The 20,332-nt window shown below is 42.0% G+C and overlaps 1 protein-coding gene across 3 annotated transcripts in view; it reads right to left on the reverse strand.

The window, feature by feature from the left end:
* Nucleotides 1-20,332, reverse strand: part of KCNIP4 (potassium voltage-gated channel interacting protein 4) — a 512,843-nt gene that overhangs the window by 60,204 nt on the left and 432,307 nt on the right. Inside the window, exon 3 of one of the 3 annotated variants that reach the window (XM_057726085.1) lies at nucleotides 5,190-5,199. The exons of the other annotated variants lie outside the window; for them this stretch is intronic. Coding sequence (XP_057582068.1) covers nucleotides 5,190-5,199 — 10 coding nt within the window. The remainder of the gene's footprint in view (nucleotides 1-5,189; nucleotides 5,200-20,332) is intronic. 3 annotated transcript variants of the gene reach the window in all.

Here is a 20,332-nt window from a genome sequence, read left to right on the forward strand (position 1 = left end):
GCAAGTTAGAAGACAATAGAGCAAAATCTTTAAAATCATGGAAGAAAAAAACCACCAACTTAGAATTCTTCATCCAGTGAAAGTCTCTTTCAAAAACAAAGGCAAAATAAAGACGTTGTTAGACATTAAGAGAAGACTTTAGTGGCAGCATACTTGTACTATGAGAACTGTTGAAGGAAATCAATCAAGCAGAAGAAAAATGATATCAATAGGAACCTGGTTCCACATAAAGAGTGGAGAGCAATGACTGTGGTAACCACATGGATAAATAAAAAACTATTTTATTATTTAAATATCTTTAAAAGATAACCAATTGTTAAGGGAAGCTGGGTCAGGGATACATGGGACCTCTGTACGATTTTGCAAAATATTGTTTAAAATAAGTTTAAAATTAAAAGTTTTAAAAATTAAAAAAAGATAAAAAATTGTTTAAAGCGAAATTAGTACAATGTTTTTTAGTTATATGTAAGATAAAATGTGTAACTACAACAGCACAAAAGCCAGGGGCAGAGAAATGAAAGTGTACTGTGTATAAGGTTTGTTTTTACTATATGTGGAGAAAAGTGATATCACTTGATGATAGAATGTGATAAGTTAAAGGTTTATATGCGCTATAAACCCTAAAGCAACCACTAAACCACAAATCACTAATAACACAATTAAACTTTATAACTAATGTGATAGTTAATTTTATGTGTCAACTTAGCCAGGCCACAGAACCCAGACAGTCGGTAAACATGATTCTAGATGTTTCTTTGAAGGTGTTTTTTTTAATGGGATTAACATTTAAATCAGTAAACTTTGAGTAAGGCAGATTACCTTCCATAATATGAGGAGGATGTGATCCAATCAATTGAAGACATTGAGCAAAAGGCTGACTGTCCTTGAATGAAGGGGAATTCTGCTAGCAAACTACCTCTGGAATCTTCCCTGGCTCTCTGGTCTACCAGCCTACCCTGCAGATTTTGGACTTGCCAGCCTCTAGAATCGTATAAGCCAACTCCTTGAAGATACATTTCTTTCTTTCTATATGTATACATATCCAGGTGGTTCTGTTTTTCTGGGGAACCCTGACTAGTACACTAAAAAGCCAAAAAAGGAGACAAAAATTAAATAATAAAAATTACTAAATTAATATAAAGAATCATAAAATGAGAAAAAATCTTATATCTTCTGTGAAATGGATATTAATAATGACTCATAGTGTGACTCTGAAAGTCAAGAGGTTACAGATCTCTAAAATATGCTGAAACCCCTTAGCAGTAAGCAATGTAGCAATTCTTAAGAAGTTTTGCTTCATTACCATGAGTACCTATGTCCTGGTTTCCTTTCTAAATTTTTTATTTACTGACATCCTATTATTGTTCTCAATAATGCAGTCCTTCGCTGAGTCATAGCTTTAATGTTCTTGATCCAGTGACTCAAGTCAGCATGTCTAATTTCTCAAATATGAGAAAAGTTTTTAATGCAGAGTGAACAAGAAAGATGGAATTAAAGAAAGAAACCCCCCAAAGCTGAGGGCTCCAAAGAAAGATGATTTCAAGTGAATATATAATGCATAAAACAGATACATTGACTCGTAATAGATAGAAGTAATCTATGTTGCATTATAGGTTGATTTCCTAAATGCCAAATATTGAAAAAAACAGCTCTTTTAATAACATATGTGTTCAAAGAACCCAGCAGTTTGTGAAAATGCAAAATTCTGAAATAAACAGCAGTTTTCTATTTTTTGTTCTCTTAAGTCATGAGATAACTTCTATTGCTCCAATTTAGAAGATATGAGGACAGGCCTTTTAACCCTAGCTGGCTCAAAATGTTTCCCTTACAACAAATGCAAAAATCCAATTTTAGTGCCACCACTGAAAAGGGCTCAAATGTCACCAGATTTTCCTAAGGGGATATTTTCTGCTTTTTTGTCTATATTTGTATTCCACTCATTTAATGGGGGGAGGTAACAGAATTTTTCCATCTGCTAGAGAAGCTATTTCAGAAGCATACAGATGTGAGGTTAGAAAATATATTTTAAAAAACCCCAAAGGGAAAACAAAATGATTTATTGGTCTTGAACCATGAGGTCTTCCAACATCATAGTCACGCATGCTTGGAATATCACATTGTGCCTTCAGAGAAGTACAGTGGTGCACCCTGAGGTCCACTGAAGCAGTCTTCCATGGTAGGGAGGAAAGAATTCTCAGGGGGCCCCCAGGATTTCCTGCCCCTTGTGTACATACCCTGTGTGAATTTGATAGACTTTACTTCGTGACTGGGTAATGTCACATGGCACAGTTACGGGTAAACTGTAAAGCAGGCTGGTGGGTCTGACCTGATTACACAAATCCTTTAAGAACAGAGAGCTTTCTCTGGCTTACTGAAACCAGAAAAATGCAAACAAATGCAAAAATCCAACTTTAGTGCCACAAAAGCAGGAAAATCTGAATCACAATTGCTGGCTTAAGGATAGACAGGACTAGATGGCAAGGAACGAATGCCATCCTTTAGGAGCTGAGAGCAGTTCTAGCTTGTCATCTGCAGGGAGATAGGAAACTCAAAATACAGCCTCAAGGAACTGAATATGCCAATAGCAAGAAGGGGCTTGGAAGTGAATTTTCCTAAGAAGTCTCCAGAAGATAACTCAGTCTGGCCATCGTCTGGATTTGGGCTCTGTGATTCCCTTGGTAGAGAACCCAGTCGTGCGGAGCTGGGCTTCAAACCCACCCAACCGTCGGCTAATGCATGGGCATTTTTTAACTCTTAAATTTGTAATAGTTTGTTATGCAGCCATAGGAAACTAATGCACGTGGTTTCGATCCTACCCGAAGAGTTTTCCTTCATTATTTTATATACATTAATTTATCCATTCATTGATTTCTGAATGCATTTATTAAGTGCATACTGAGTGCCAGGCTGCCAGCTTCCTCAGGAGTTTTTAACTTCTAAGGCAATTTCATGAATTGCCTTAAGACAATGTTATTAAGATACTGGAATGTGATATCACTTATTCTCTCCAAAGATGATCAAATACAGATAATGTAGACACTGCAAGCTGGGAAAACAATGATTAATTATGTATGTAGTCTTGTGGCTCATTTAGAAAGCTTGGTAGGCCTTGTGAAAAGCTGTAGATATTGCCTATATTTTAGAAAACAAAGGCAGTAGATGACAGCGTGTCAGTCTATTTTGTTTGTCTCACAGGCTTATTGAAATTTCCTCCTAGTTTTTCAGATATCCAATGACTATCATGCCTAGAAGTTCCAAACACAGTGCCCCCGACCAGTTTAATTAATATATATATTTTTCACACAGGTGAAGAAGCAAACGGGGCTTGAGCAGGGTTTGCTGTCAGCTGATTCTTCCCAGCTGTGCTCATGTCCACTCCATCACCTAGGCAAATCTCATGCCTTTGGGGAGATGAAATCCCTGGCCTCCTGTGAGTTTTGCTTATTAGATCAAGAGAGAGCAAATTAACACACCACCGCTCAACATAAAGCTTTCTTCCTGAGCAAGAGAAAAAATTTGGTGGCCAAACATTTCATGGCATCCACAGGTAATGGAAGAGACAGGGTACAACCTGATTCCTGCACTGAGGTGATGCTAATCGGTTTGTAACCTGTCTTTTCAGAAAAACATGGAATGTCTCCTCTTTCTTTCTCTCTTTCTCTTTTTTCCCCTCATTTTCCCTATTTCTCTTTTTCATCTTCTCTCCTCCTTCCTTCTCACCCCTCCTCCCTTCCTCCTCTCCTTCCGTCTGTCCTTCCTTCATTTCCATCTTCCTTCCCTTCAACTCTCCCTCTCCCTCTCTCCCTCGTTAACTGCCTCTCTCTTTCTCCGTCTTTTCCTTTCTCATGTCTTTATTCACTTCTAATTATCCCTAATTCCAGTAATGGTCCTCTCCTCCCTTCTTTAGGGTAACCATCATTTTGTGTTTGCTATGCATCCTTCCAGACCACTCATTTAGTTCATTTTTATCTATGTATTCCTGTAGAAAATATAAAGTCTTGCTGACAGTGACAGTGTTGGCTAGGATGTGGACCAACAGGATCATTTATATTCTGCTGCTGGATTGTATGTTATCGGTACCTCTTTGGAAATCACTCGAAATTATCAAGTAAAATGTACAAAACCCATAAGCCAGCGTATCTTTTTTCCTGGGCAGACACTTTAGATGTAGCCTGACTCACATGCAGCAGGAGAGACGTACAAGAATTTTCGCAGCAGCATACATCACGGGGGCAAAATATTGGACGCTTTGTGTCACGCACATGACAGAAGGTTGAAGAAACAACTGTGGTATATTCATTTAATAGAATACTATATATCAATGAAAATGAATGAATGGCTTCCCACAGGTATCAGTTTCCTAGGGCTCCTGTATAATGTGCCACAACTGGGTGGCTTCAAGCAACAGGAATGTATTGCCTCTCTGCGAGTTTCTGGCAGCCTTAGGCATTCCCTGGCCTGGAGATACTTGTCTGCCCTTCACACAGAGTACTCTGGATGTGTTTGTCTGTCTCTGTGTCCAGGTGTCCCCCTTTTACTCAGGACACCCGTCATATTGCGTTAGGCCCCATCCTACTGTCATGTAACCTCACCTTAACTAATTACACGTGCAACCACCTTGTTCCATAAGGTCACGTTCTGAGGCCCCTGGGGTTATGACATCAACGTCTGGATTCTGAGGGACACAGTTCAACCCACAACGATACGTATACATCAATCAATGTCACAAACGTCACACGAAAGCCCGAATGTGGAAACCACAGAAGAATATAAAAAATATGATTCAATTTACATGAAGTTTAAAATAGACACACCTAAACCCGTATGGAATAGTACATATACACACGCTGTGAAACTATAAAGAAACTGTGGGGCTAATAAGCCCAAAGGCTAGCCGAGCTTTCCCTTCTGGTGTCGGGGCCAGGGAGGAACGTGCCTGGATGAAGGTCAGGCGGGTGACGCGCTCCTGCCTCAGCTGCATTGCGGACAGAGGGGTGCTGGATTACTAGTCATTAAATCACAAACATGCTATATACACTTTATAAAATATCTGATGTTTTTTATGAGACGTGGAGGGGTGTCAAAATGGGTGGTAGTGGTCAAAAGGTACAAACTTTCAATTATGATATGACGTCATGGGATGTCACGTGCAGCCTGGTGACTACAGGTGCTCACATTGTATTGTATACTTGAAAGTTGCTAAGGAAGTAAATCTTAAATGTTCTTGTCACAAGAAAAAAAAATTGTAACTGTGTATGTTGATGAAGGTTAACTAAACACTGCAGTAATCATTTTACAATATGCACATGTAACAAGTCATGATGTTGTAAACCTAAAGCTAATACAATGTTATGTGTCAATTATATCTCAATTTTTTCCAAGTAGGAAAAAAGTAAAATAAATAAATTTGGTGACCAAAAAAATGACATATTTCCTAATAAAATAATCAGGGGGAAGAAAACAACTTGGCAAAAAATCTCAAATAAAATATATGGTTCTGTTTTTGTGGTTTTTGTATAAGCTGTATCATAATGACTATGTGCTGAAACTTGCTATCTTTTTTTAAATATTTTTGGATCATACATGTATCCACATACAGATCTAGCTCATTCGTTTTCAACATTGTATATTGATTTCTCTAGTCCTAGACATTCCCAACGTCCGATTTTTTTCTCTATTACAATTTTCAAGGTTTGATGAGAAATTTTCTTTAAATAACGCATTCGTCTGGAGGCCTGGCAATGACTTCCGTCAGTCACTTCAGCTAGTTTCCCTTTAAACTCCGTTTCTTCCTTTGAGAATTATTTATACGAACTATGTAGCGCTTCAGTAATTAGCTAATTGCTTTTGTAGATAGATTCTGTTTACCTCTATTTTAAGTGAAGAGTGGAAGGCCTATAAAGAGTTAATAAGTTTATCTTATTCAAAAGCTCTCTATTAGTGTTACCTACAGTTCCGTTCTGGGCCTCTGCTTCCCATTTCCCCATTCTCTCTCATTCACCCGTATGACGTCTGTCCCTTACGTTAGAATGACTTCTTAAACTTTATCATTGGTCTAGACATTTCTCCTGACCTGCAAACGTGATCATCTGTCTTCTCTACAGCTCCTCCCTCGCGCATCGCAGTCGTGCCCAGACCAGCGGTTCCCCCAAGGGAAGGCAGCATCTCACCTTGAGCAAACATTCCTCCTCCTCCCCACTCTCCCCCGCCTCAATGTCTGCATGCTGCAGTCAGGACTTGGGACACAGCCCTGAATCCTTCCACCGTCCAGCCCCTCTTGTTCTACCTACGTGACACCCAAGCCTGCTTTTTCGGTTTTTACCATTGTTACTACCATTTTTCTAATCCAGCATGTTTCAAAGTGTGGTCCCCAGACAAGTAACATCTACATGCCCTAGAACTTGTTAGAAATGCAAATTCTTGGGCTTCACACCAGACTTAATGAGTCAGAAACCCTGGGTCACAGCCCCATCATCTCATAGCTCACTCAGACCCTGCAAAAGGCAGCACACTGATCTCTCAGCCTCTGGAGTTTAACCTTCTCTTAGAAGTGCAGTTCTAATTACACCATTCGCCTGCTTAAAATCTGATATTTGCTGTCCTGTGTCTTCTGGATCAAATAAAAAAGGCATGACTTCAAAACTACCAGGAATCTGGCTCTTGTCTCCTCCTCTAGCTTATCTTCTCTCTCCTCTTCTTTCTCCCAACTCTCAGAATGCAAACTCATCCCGCTCTCAGGCAGTAAGTAAAGACGTGTATTTCCTGAGTGGCCCCGCTCTTTTGAATCCCTGGGAGCCTTTCAGAAAGCAATCTCTCTCCTTCCTCTTTCTTAGCCACCCTACATCAGGCTTGGGTTTCTTCTTAGGGTTCTCTGTCTGCCCGTGTCACACTAAAGATCACTGTATTTTTTTTTTTTTTTTAATTAGTCCACTTGGGTCCTTGAAAGATGCAAAGTTATTTTGAAATGCAAAAAGATAATACTTTTGCAAATGGCAAAATTCAAGGTTTTTGGAAGGAAACACAAGGAAATATTCATAGAGTTTTCTTTTTGGGAGGGGACAGGAAAGTTGGCTTAGGACGGGGAGAAAGTCTACCACCTGCATGATTCGTTACCATGACCAGGCTTTATTTTTTTACCTAAAAATCAGCTTAAAAATGAAAATACATTTGTCACCGGGTACATAGATGTGTTGCAGGGAGAAGGAATACTAAAAGGTAAGAAACTGTGCAGAAAATAAAAGCAATGCTTGAAATAAGAACTGGGGATGGAGGAAAAATGCATATTCTAATAACTAGTTTAGTTTTTCCCTACCTTCAGGTACTAAAACCTTTTAAATGTAAAATTTGCTCTTGATCTCCTTCTTCATGTTATTTTTATTATCCCTTATTTAAAATGTGTATAAATGAACAGGGAATATGGTGATGGTAGCATCATCCACTGGGAGAGCTTTATACCTACAATTTGTTTATCTCAAGCATGTTACACATAGGTAGGAAGTGGCAGAACTGGGTTTTGAACCAAGGACTCTGGTTGTGGCGTCTGTAATGTTCTTCCACAGCCATAAGACAGAATTAAACTAACAAGTTACACGTAAACACGTTAAAAAGCCAGTTGATGTTAAACTAACAACATTGATGTCATGATACGTGCTGCTGTTTTGCTGAAACAAAACTGCCCCTCACAGTGTGACCATGGAAAGAACTCTACCCCACGCGGGACAAACGCACATCCCTGTGAGTCTGCGTGGTGCTGCCAGGGCTGTGGGCTGTGTGCCGAGCTCACGCTCTCACCATCTTTTGAACGACTTGGAGTCTTTATGTGTAGGTTGCCTTTTCGACACTTGGCTTCTCCTAGACCCAACACGCCATTGCAGTTAATTACAGTTAATGCTAGCCTTCTCTATTCTCTCTTTACCCCATGTCAGGGTAAACAGCACCACCTGGCACCAGCAAAAACATTAGTGCGAACACAATTTGAAGATCCTGCAATCACATGGCAGTTTTCAGAAATGAGCTTATCCAGGGATCTTCCAACAGGGGTCCGGAAACAATGGCCTGTGGGCCAAATCTGGTATACTGCTACTTTTGTATGGCCCACGAGTTAAGAATGCTCTTTACACGAATTTGTCTCTCTCTGACCTACTTCACTTAGTATCGCTTATATGTGGAATCTAAGAAAAAAGAAACACATGAACTTATTTACAAAACAGAAATAGACTCACAGACATAGAAAACAAACACGGTTACTAAAGGGGAAAGCGGGGAGGGATATTAGGAGTTTGGAGTTAAAATATACACACTGCTATATACAAAATAGATAACCAACAAGGACCTACTGCATAGCACAGGGAACTCTACTCAGTATCTTGTGATAAGCTATCATGAAAAAGAATCTAAAAAAGAATAGATATATATGTGTATAACTGAGATGTATATGTGTATATCACTTTGCTGTACACGTGAAATTAACACAACATTGTAAATTAACTATATTTCAATAACATTTTGAAAAAAAAGAATGGTCTTCTAAATGTAAGGCCAGATACTATAAAACTCTTAGAGGAAAACATAGAACACTCTATGACATAAATGACAGCAAGATCCTTTTTGACCCACCTCCTAGAGTAATGAAGTTAAAAACAAGAATAAACAAGTGGGACCTAATTAAACTTAAAAGGTTTTTCACAGCAAAGGAAACCATAAACAAGAGGAAAAGACAGCCCTCAGAATGGGAAAAATATTTGCAAATGAAACAATTGTCAAAGGATTAATTTCCAAGATATACAGACAGTTCATGCAGCTCAATATCAAAAAAAAAAAAAAAAAGAAAAGAAAAACCCAAACAACCCAATCAGAAAATGGGCAGAAGACCTAAATAGACATTTCTCCAAAGAAGACATATAGATTGTCAACAAACACATGAAAAGATGCTCAACATCACTAATCATTAGAGAAATGCAAATCAACCAGTTGGAACGGCCATCATCAAAAAATCTACAAACAATAAATGCTGGACAGGGTGTGGAGAAAAGGGAACACTCTTGCACTGTTGGTGGGAATGTAAGTTGGTACAGCCACTATGGAGAACAGTATGGAGGTTCCTTAAAAAACTAAAAATAGAGCTACCATATGATCCAGTAATCCCACTACTGGGCATATACCCAGAGAAAACCATAATTCAAAAAGACACATGCACTCCAATGTTCACTGCAGCGCTATTTACAATAGCCAGGACATGGAAGCCACCTAAATGTCCATCTACACATGAATGGATGAAGAAGATGTGGTACATATATGCAACGGAATATTAGTCATAAAAAGGAATGAAATTGGGTCATTTGTGGAGACGTGGATGGACCTAGAGACTGTTATACAGAGTGAAGTAAGTCAGAAAGAGAAAAACAAATATCATATATTAATGCATACATGCGGAATCTAGAAAAATGTTACAGATGATCTTATTTGCAAAGCAGAAATAGAGACACAGATGTAGAGAACAAATATTATGGACACCAAGTGGGGAAAGCAGGGAGCGTTGGGGGGGAATGAATTGGGAGATTGGGATTGAGATATATACACTATTGATACTCTGTATAAAATAAATAACTAATGAGAATCAACTATATAGCTCAGGAAACTCTACTCAGTGCTCTGTGGTGACCTAAATGGGAAGGAAATCCAAAACAGAGGGGGTATATGTTTATGGGTGGCTGATTCACTTTGCTGTGCAGTAGAGACTAATACAACATTGCAAAGCAACTAGACTCCTATAAAGATTAATAAAAAATATAAAAGAATGGGATTTATAATTTTAAATGGCTGAAAAAAGTATACACGACAGAGATGTATGTGGCCCACAAAACCTGAAATATTTACTATTTTAGCTTTTTTATAGAGAACATTTCCTGATCCCTGTCCTCCAATATCCTTATATCATTAAAAAAATTATCGTGAAGTAAAAACACAAACTGGACAATATCTTTTTGAAAGCTTCAGGACCCTTGGGAACACATTTTCAGAAAGCCAGGAGGAAAACACATTTTTTTTCCTACCGGAAAATGTGGTCAGTCACTCATTGTCCAACATTTGCGAGATAAAAGCACAAATAGACCGTTGCCCAGGAGAAGCACAGCCATTCTTGGTACTAAAACCAAAGAGGTATTACTCCCAGGATTGTCACGGAGAGGACACCGTAGAAGGTAACGATGTCCTCCCTGGCATGCCTACCGTATATGTAACAGCAAGTTTCATACAGCAGTCCTCATGCAGCCTGATGACGTCACACCAGATGTGATTCAGTAAAGGCAATTTTCAAGGGACCCTAGAGCGTGGGTCAGGTATTTGGCTTTCTGTTGAGCTGGCTCGATTTAAGAGTGGACTGCAGCCTCTGGGGTAAGGAGACATACTCCAGATGCGCTTGGCGCAAATGTCCCTCGATGTCCTTTCCTTTGGGGGTGCTGTTTGACTACATGAGGCAAGACATTGCCGCACAATGAAGGTCAGCTTGTCTAGGTTGCCAACTGCATTCATACCTATTTTATGTTTTCCCTGTGAAAGAGCATGGCATGTAACTGAGAGGATGGCAATGCAGAGTTCTGTGGATGGGATCACACACATAAATAAAACGCTTAACGATGCCACGAAAGCAGCAGATCTGCTGCCTGAGACAGCTCCTCCATCCACGTAGTGTGAAAATGACAGAGGACCCCTGAGCAGTCACGCCGCCGCAGTGACGGTCCCGTCAACAGGCACCGGGACGCCATCTCTGCCTCACTTCGGTGAGAAGCGACTGCGCGTCGCTCTCTCGAGACAGGTGGTTGTATTTACCGAACTGATTACTTGAAGGGATATAATTATCCACATTTATGTATATACACCGTCATTTATATTTCATTAGGAACTGTTGAGCGGCCTGGCTCATCACCCTTTATGCCGGTTCCGTCAATACGGTAATATCAGCGCGCACACGGCCCAAATGCTCCTCGAAGAAAGGGTCCTGTGAAACCCCACCTTGCGCTTCGTTAAAGGAGTGACAGTTATATATGCTGTTTTGTGTACATATATGCTGTTATACATGCAGTTACATGTGCTGGATGGGCTGATGACGTTGCCATCATTGATTCAAGGTCAGCTCTACTCTGGGTCTATCAGACGGGCCCATGTCCAGAGTTAAGGGTGAACTAGTTACGAGGGGATTTCAGATCATGACTTGGAGCCACTTATTCCCATCTCCACCTCTTTACGCCACGCTTTTTTTCTGGAAACTCTATTCGACTTGGATTTTAAAATCAGCTGTCAGTGATTTCTCTTCCATCGGCTGTGTACTGCCGTGTCCTCTCTCACCCTCAGTAAAGGTGATGAGACCTTTAGGATCAGAGGCTGCTGTTATTTTTATTTCTAGCACTCAGCCCAGTGATGGAGCAAAGATGCATTTGTTCTCCTCTATACTTGGGACCCTCTGAGCTAAAACAACCTGTGTCTTTAGTATCAGAGTCCTTCGGAGGGGGCAAACTCACCTGTACTTCTTTAGCTGTCTGACCTCTCCAATGACCGTAATAGTCTATACCCTGAAAATCACTAGGAGTTGGGAACCACTCTGAGAGATTTTAGCCAATGACTTTTGTTTAAGAGAAGAAAGCAAGAATTGATAAACACACATGTTTATCCTGCTATTCAGTGGATGAATTGTGAGGTTAGAGGGACTCAGGGTTGGGATGGAGGAATACTTTGTGGGATGGAGGAATACCTTGAGCCTGTTTTTGATGTTGTTTGACCTACTTAAATCTTTTCACATTCTGACTATGAAGTGCAAGGTTAACACTGGACAAACTTGCATCATGGCCCCTCTCTGCCTAGATTTGGGTTTGGGTTGCTTTCCCTCTCTCTCTCTCTCTCTCTCTGTCTCTCTCTTCCCTCCTGAAATGAACTTACAAATTCTCCACAACCTGGTTGTGTATTGTCCACCTTTCCTGGCTGTCCATAGCAGTATCGTGATGAGCTTTAATCACAGTCGCTCTGGAAGCCATAGGGTGCAGCATTCATTTTCCTATTATCAGGAGAGGTGGGGTAAGAAACTAACCGTCTTGCAATTTAGCATGAAACTTTCCTTCACTCGACATTTTCAAACTCGAAACTTTTCAAATCTGCGGTTGCTCCTTGGAGGCGGCACGCCGCGGCAGCTCCTCCCAGGAGTCTGTCCGTGTACAGGCTGTTTGTTCTCCCCTTCTGGCTCCGTGGCAGCTGAAACCCAGCCCTCGTTCCAAAATGAGATATCCGGAGGCTTCTGCCTGCTGGAGTGCTGACAGGCATCTCTCTAGGGCAGGTACGCAGAAGCAAAGCTGGAGAAGTCTGCTTTCTTCAGCAGCGCTGCTCTGGGGCTGAACCTGTGTGAACCCTGCGTGACTCACTCAGAGCAAGGTGAGTACTCGGATGTGTACAACCGACTGCAGCCCTCGAGAACATCCTCTCTTTGGCAACCCGGGCCGGTCACCTGCTCTCCAGCTCCCAGCATGGACGGGTCATCACTTGAAACAATTTCCCCATCGTTGTCATCCTTGGAGGACAAAGACTGCAAAAGCAAACCATTGTTCAAGCTGAAATTCATTTTGTGGAGAACATGAGATGCTCGGCCCAGTCTCGGTCCTTTATTTCACCGTCCCCTCTGGCATCCGTTTATGGTTCTGATTTGATCTCTATTTTCGTTTTGAGTCTTTTCCCTGTGACCTCAGGTCAGAGACAATAACAACAGCAATGCGTTTTGGTGGGCTTATTCGTTCGGGTCAGTGGAGGAAGAGAGAGGGAACAAAAATGGAAGCGGTGGGGGTGGGGGGAGACAGAGAGAGAGAGTGTAAAGCTACATCTGTATGAAAGGGAAAACTGGATCCGGGACTCTGACCATCTTCCCCACTAACCCTGTAAATGCTGTTTACAACGTAACGATCTGCTTCAATTTTCAACGTGGCTACAACTGCCACAGTCCCCCAGTGTTTTATCCCATCTGCGTGGTCACCAAGACGCATGGCAGGGGTTTGAGCTCAGAAGACAGAATGGGGAGATAACCAGCAGCAAGAATGGGCACAATAGATTGTCTTTTGCCATCAAAACAGGAAAATTTTATAAGTTTTTGAGAGCAAATTGTTTTCACAAGTAGTCTGGATTTGCCTTTTGTAAAATTTCATAAAACTTTCAAATCAAATTTCGGCTGGAACCTTGGCATGCTTTCACTAAGTGCGGCTGTGTGCTTGTGAAATCCCGTGGAGCCAGGTGCTTCCAGGGATGCGGGAAATCAGCCACGTTGGCACCGGGACTTCAGCAGAGATGGTCGATACGCAGGAAGTGAGTGAAGGAGATGAACGTCACACATGTGGGGAGTACGCCAAGTGGCCGCCTGTGGCTGGTGTCACCACGGATGCCACCAAACAGCTCGGGAGGATGGAATCTTCCCTTAAGTTGGAGAAGAAAAGTAAACCACAGGCTATAAGCTGTTTTCAAGAATTTGGCATCCAAACTCTATCACTTCCAAAATATCCAAATGGGCAAACAAGTGATTTAGTGAATTTTGTTCAAAGATAGTCAAAGCAATGAGACAGAATTCTCCTCCAGGTGAATAAAATTGTGAATAGGGAAATTTTTCAATAAGCTTATTGATCTAGTGATACTTGGCTTAGTTTTCCACTCTACTTTAGAGGCTTTCACATCCACGTAAAAAAATAAATGGATATAATAAATGCTTAGAAATTAGAAAAATGTGAGTATTCATATTTAACTGAATCAGTTTTGCTTATTAAGTGTGACATAAGGCCATGGTTTCAGATTTCAGTATGTATTTAGGATTGCCTTGGATGTATGTTAAAAATGAACTTGCCCAGTCTAGGCCAATGCTAATGATTCTGAGGAAGTTGGTCTTGGGTGTGGCCTCTTTCACTGAAGTAAAAGAGCAGAGTCATCTGCCAGGAGGGACGGAGGCACATCTGGGATTTGGGTTTGGGTTATGTGGAAGGAATCTGGAGCTACACTGAGGATACTGAGAATGGTAGCTGAAGAAATGAATCAAAAGAAGGCAGCACACACAGCACACCCACAACAAAGGGACACTGGGTGTAGCCAGAACGGCTTTGCAACATTTCCACTCCCCCACCAAGGGGCAAAAGAGGAGAAGGTCTGTACTGGGGATGAGTTAAAGGTGGGTACCGGAACACAGCGCCAACCCAAAGTCAGAGGGGATGGGGCGTTGACAGGGGAGCAAGGGCAGCGTGGGAATGTTCCGTGAAGGAGGCGGAGGAGTTGTAGACGGTGCTGGGTCAGCTCTTGTAACACACTTGGGGTTCAGTTTCATCATCACTACAATGGAAATAAAAATAGCACCTAGCTCTTAGGTTTTGGTGAGGACCAAATGAGATAATACATGTATTGATTTTACATTGTATCTAACATACCTGAAGTACCCAATAAATGTGTGTTGGTAGTTAGGCTCTAAGCGCCTGTCCAAGCCAGGAAGGGGAGCACCAAAAGCCCCCCCACATCAGTAATGATGTCAAATAATGACTCCTGAGTGCACTATGCGTACGGATCAATCAGCCAGCTGCATAAAAATCCCGCTCACCCTGCAGACTCGCGAGTTTCTCCAGCGTTGAGTTAAAGGAGAAGGAAAACAGTTCTGGCCTAAAACAGCCCGTGTGTCTTAACAAGACAAACTCCAAATAAATTGGCTGCGGCAGCACCTCTTGTTTATTTGCCAGTATCTTTAGGCAGCCCGTGCTCTCCGTTTAGCTGGGCCAGCAGGCTGCTGCGGCTGAGGTTACTCATCGCGTCACCGGGCTGGGTGACAAGGCACACACAGAGCAGCGAGCTTGCCCAGGAACCAGCTTTCTGTGCGGCTCAGGGCTAGGTCCAGGAAACCGCAGATTTCCTGCCACTTACGTTTCTCCGATTCTTTTCTCGAAAGTCTGCTCCACATCGTGTGTTCCTGGGCCAGGATCTGCAGCACTGACATCACCTGAGTATGTGCTAAAAATGCAGACTTTCAACCTCCATCGTGGGAGAACACACGCAGAATCTGCCCTTGAATGAGATTGTCTTAATGAGTGAAGTCAGGCCGGCAGAGAAAGACACATATCATACGATATCGCTTATATGTGGAATCTAAAAAAAATGGTACAAATGAACCTACTCACAAAACAGAAAGAGAGTCACGATGTAGAACACAAACATGGTTACCAAGGGGGAAGGAGAGGGGTGGGTAAGTTGGGAGATCGGGATTGACATATACACACTACCCTGTCTAAAATAGATCACTCATCAGGACCTGCTGTACAGCACAGGGAACTCTACTCAGTGCTCTGTAATGGCCTATATGGAAAAAGACTCTAAAAAAGAGTGGAGATACACACGCACACACACACACACACACACATCAACTATATTCCAATAAAAATGTTAAAAAAGAGATTTTTTAACTGATCTTAAGGACTTGTCTGAAGCCGCCTCGCGTGATGGGCAAAGCATCAGTTTCCCCTAAAGGCCCCTTCACTTCCTTGCTGTCTTTTCAGGATGTTGGATGTGGATACTCGAGTGAGGCCCAGTTTCACAAAGGCTCTCACTGCTGTGTCTCAGTGAGGCCAACCCTGAGTCAACCGCGAGTGCTGCTTTGGACCACTTTGATGAGAGAAAGCTCAAAGAAATGGTTTGAACAGCAACGGTAGTGTGGCTCTAGAAATGCGAACCTTAATTCCTGATAGTTCTTCAATTTTGGATCCCAATCTCTACTGAAAGTCACTTGTACTTTCTCCTTTTAAGTTCCTTGAAATACCTTCTATGTACCCAGTAATCACTCTCTCCTTCTCATGTTCTCTTGCTCTCTCTCTCTTTCTCTCTCTCTCCCAACACTAACAGATTTCCTTAAATCCCCAAAGTCCAGACCAAACAATAAATTTTAAATAAATGGCCATATTATTATTATCGTTATCTACTATTAGAGTATCATCATCGTTACTGGAATACCTCCTATATCAGATTATTTCATTCAGATGTAGTAGCCAATAATTAATCCTCAAAGCTGTAAGAAAAGCAATCATCTGAATATGGGGGAGAATACCACTGATGGATTGATGTTCAAAGAATTAACTAAAAATCTAATGATGCCGACCATTGCTCAGCATGGAGGTAGCTATCTTTCAAGAGCACGTTTTATATGTTAACCACGGTACCAGCGAGAGTCGGAGCTGTCTCAGCCTTCAGGACTGTAATGTGCGACGTTATTTTTCAGATTTCACAGGGACACCAACTGAAGTTGGAAAGGTAAACTCAGTGACCTAGGTAACAAAACCAGCAGGGTATAAAGTGGGGACTTGTAGGTCCCACTTGCTGCCATGGTGCTTATATAACAGCCTGGGTTCCAGCCTGCAGGACCTTATCGCAGCTGGCAGCCAACCCCAGAAACCTATCCCTTACACTCATCTCAATCCCTTCTTGAGACGCTGACTTCCTGAAAACCTCAAAATAGTTTCATCAAAAGATTGACCCTTAAATGTGTAAAATATTTGACACTGTCCAGCGGAAGATGTTCACTATCATCACTGTTCATGGTAATAAATAAATAATAACTCACATTTGGATGGCAAGGTTTAGCAAGATGCCTTTCAAAATACAACATGGCACTAGGCATCATTTTCTATGTTTTCGTGTTAAGAAGTGTGACACTTGGAGAGGTGAGATGACTTTCCCAAGGTTTCCAGCTCGCCCTCTAAAATCACGCTGCTGTGACAAGTACAGATAGTGCTGCTCAGCAAACGCACTTGGGGATACTCTTAGAAATCATTGAGTAGAAGGCAGAGTCTTTCTCAAGATGCTGTCCAATGGAAAGTGCACATGCTCCTTTCCTAGAAGGAGGGAAGGTGATTTCGGGAGAGACTGTCTCTTATTTAGAGCTGTGACTGGCAAAAAGCAGAGGACACCAGGGACGCTTCTCAACAAAGCAAGCTCTGTAAGAAGCAGGTCCAGGGCCAGAAGATTGCAGTTGCCATGCAGCAATAAATCAAATATCCTCATCCCTGGCAGGTGCATCACTGCCAAGCCTAACTCAGCATCGCCGTGATTTTCTAGGGTGTTGACCTCAGGAGATGTTTCTGAAGGAGACTAGTCCTTAGATGAAGAGTTGAAGACCCTTTTGCAGTTCTCTTAACTTGAGGACTAAGTAACCTAGTAATTTGTCCCCAAGGAAGGGCAGATTTTTATTTTGAAAATAACTGGAGTTTTATCTATTTGAAAGTTTTAAGCAAAACTGAAAGGAGCATGGAGTTTGCATAAACTATTTGGATTTTTCACAGGTCGATGCTGACCTAGCAATAGGGACTCTAGAACGAACTGCATGTTTTCTTATGAAAGGGTCAGTTCAGATACTGTTAGCCTTTCTCTGTTTCTTTGAGAAACTGAATTTGTGTTGGTCTGGGGGACTTACATGCTGGATTGTCTAGGTAATTTGATGCATAAACAAACATTCAGGCTCTGGTTTTGTAGAGAGTAGCAATTTAGAGGCATTCAGCCTGGTTTCAATGAAGAAGGAAACAAGGTAATATTTTATTCATTTTGAATATGAACAGATTCCATTAGGTCAGGAAATCCTTCTGCTGAGAAAATAATGTCACAGAGGTTCAACCCATCGCCAGAAGAGGAAGAAGGGTTCATAAGAGACTATGCAGTTTACACGTGTTGGTAGTAAATTCTGAGCTGTCGTTGAGCCTGTGGAATTAGCCCAGGCCTTCCCTTTGTAAAAAGAGGCTCTTACCTCAAGCCAGGTTTTTAAGGACATTTCAAACTCTCCTTTAGGAAAAATTCCTGAGCCCTTGTTATGAGCATAAGCCCCATAGTATGCTGGATATAATGCCCTCCTCAGCCGTTAATCGATGCCTGCCCACCACGAGTCCCGCACCTGACATCAGCCGAGCGCCATGCTGCTCCCATCCTGCCTGCCATGTCCTTCCGGTGGCTGCAGTGCCCCGTCCGTGTCTAGGAAATGCTCTGTGGTCTTTCAAGTCTTGATTCAGATATCACCTCCCCCAGATCTCCCTTTCACGCCTCTCACCCAGCCTGGCAAGCTTAATTATTCTCACTTCATTCTACCTTTACTATTGCCTTATTGTGGCTTATCTTGGTAGCTCATTTTACCATTTTTCTCTCCCCCTAAAAACATTACAAGCTCTTTCAGTACTTCTTTTTATCTATCTGGCCAGAGTCCAATATGCACAAAATGCTAGAATAAACATAAATATGAATGATTCAATTATTGTGCATTTTAAAGTCTAAGACCAGATTATTATATATGCTATATAACCAGATGTTGCCTTTGAAAAGTTATTCTTTTCCTTTCAGTGGCTCTTTGAGGGTTGGTGCCAGGCGATGGGGAGAATTAAAGGAACAGCGGAGTTAAAATGGTCATAACATCAATCACTGGAATTGTGCAAAAACAAAGCAAAAGAGAAGTTATTCTTTAGATCCATGTACGTGCTTTGATGTTGAGTTGATATTCACAGGATTAACTGAAAATGAGCGCTACCTGTCGCTGTTGAGCACCGCGGTTTTGGCAGAAGTTATGTGGCTTCCACTGTACAAGATGATTTATGAGTGTAATTTCTAATGATGGCAATGCTGCAGGAGACGTTTCTTGCCCAGTTTGAGAGATGTGGAGTCTGAGGTTCAGAGGTGTTCAAATGACACTTCAAATGTCAAATGGCTAAATAAATGGTGAAACTAAAAGGGGAGTCCCTCCAAAAAAATAGCCTACATCTTAATCATTTCAGGCTGCTGTAACAACATACCACAGACCAGGTGGCTTAAACAACAGAAATTTATTTCTTACAGTTTTGGAAGCTGGGAAACCCTCGATCAAGGTGCCGGCCAGCAGAGCCAATGTCTGGTGAGGACCTGCTTCCTATTTATCGGCGGTCCTGTTGCATCTTCACATATTAGAAAGCAGAGCGAGGAGGCGAGCTTTCTCATGTCTAGTCTTATAAGGACACTAATCTCATTCCTGAGGGCTCTACCCTCAGGACCTAATTAACTCCCAAAGGCCCCACCTCCTCACTTCATTACACCGGGGGCTAGGATTTCAGCATACGAATTTTAGGGGATACAGGAATTCAATAACAGAAGGCCAGTGTGGTGGGGTCATTGTGGTAGTATCAGCCCCAGCACTTGTAACCAGCTATGAAAGTCTCTGACACAAAGGTGGGACAGGCTATTTCGGTAAACACACGTGATGACACTTCTGCTGCAAGTTATTAGGGGGAATGCGATCCTCTTCCGGAGCAACTGACTCTAGCCCTTGGTGTGGCTTCTCAGTGGATTGACTCAGCTCTCATAGCTGTGCCAACCCCTGGAGGCACAATTCTCGGAGGCCGGAATTCTCTTGACACACGTAGCTGTCTAGTGAGAGCATAGCTTCTCCGAGTACGCATGGCTGATTTTCAAGTGTCCCAGGCACAGAGTCCGAGCAGAAGAACATCGATAGCCCTGCAGTGAGGGCGCTTGTTGCTGCGTCCACCAGGAAGAACTCTGCTTGTGTTTCTGTCAATTATAACGTTGACCCAATAGGCTTGAGGCCAATCAGGACATTCAGTTCAATGTACACGAGGTACGAAGGGGGATTATTGCCCTTATTGAAATTAAGATTCAGAAGTGAAGAAAAACATGCCTGATACTTTCACGGACACGATGATGTTAAAGGATTCGGAATAATCACGGGAAGACGGTCTAATATTTTGGGATATTTACCGTGTGTCAGGTACCTGGCTAATCATTATGTATATATTATCGCATTTGATCTTCACAAAGAATTTATGATATATGTAGGTGCTATCGTCATCTCATCTTACAGTTGAGACAAGTTACACTGTCAATAGCAGACAGAGCTGGCGCTCAAAGCACACCACTCTGAGCTATTGATCACTTTACATCCATCGAGGACCAAAGACTCAAAGATGAAGGGACACGACATTGCCTTCACAGGACGGTAAAGAAATGGGCACAGAAACCATCTGCATAGTGTATCCATGCCATAAACGAAGGGCACAGAATGGTCTGGGAGGTGGGGGAGGACAGGGGAGTCTTCACAGATATCTGAGCGTCGGTGTAATAAGTGGAGTGCTTGAGTTAAAACAATCAAATTGCAAACTTGGTAAGAGAACATACCGCATGCTCTGGGGAAGGATGGGTGTCTAGTTCCCTAGGAACAGAACTTAAAATACGAGGCAGAGAGTGGCAGAGAATGAGGATGGAAGTACAGGAAAAGGTCAAATCCTGAAGGACTTCAAATGTCATGCAAAGGAATTTAAATTTT

Source organism: Hippopotamus amphibius, chromosome 3, assembly GCF_030028045.1.
Source record: "Hippopotamus amphibius kiboko isolate mHipAmp2 chromosome 3, mHipAmp2.hap2, whole genome shotgun sequence".
Classification (NCBI taxonomy): Eukaryota; Metazoa; Chordata; class Mammalia; order Artiodactyla; family Hippopotamidae; genus Hippopotamus; species Hippopotamus amphibius.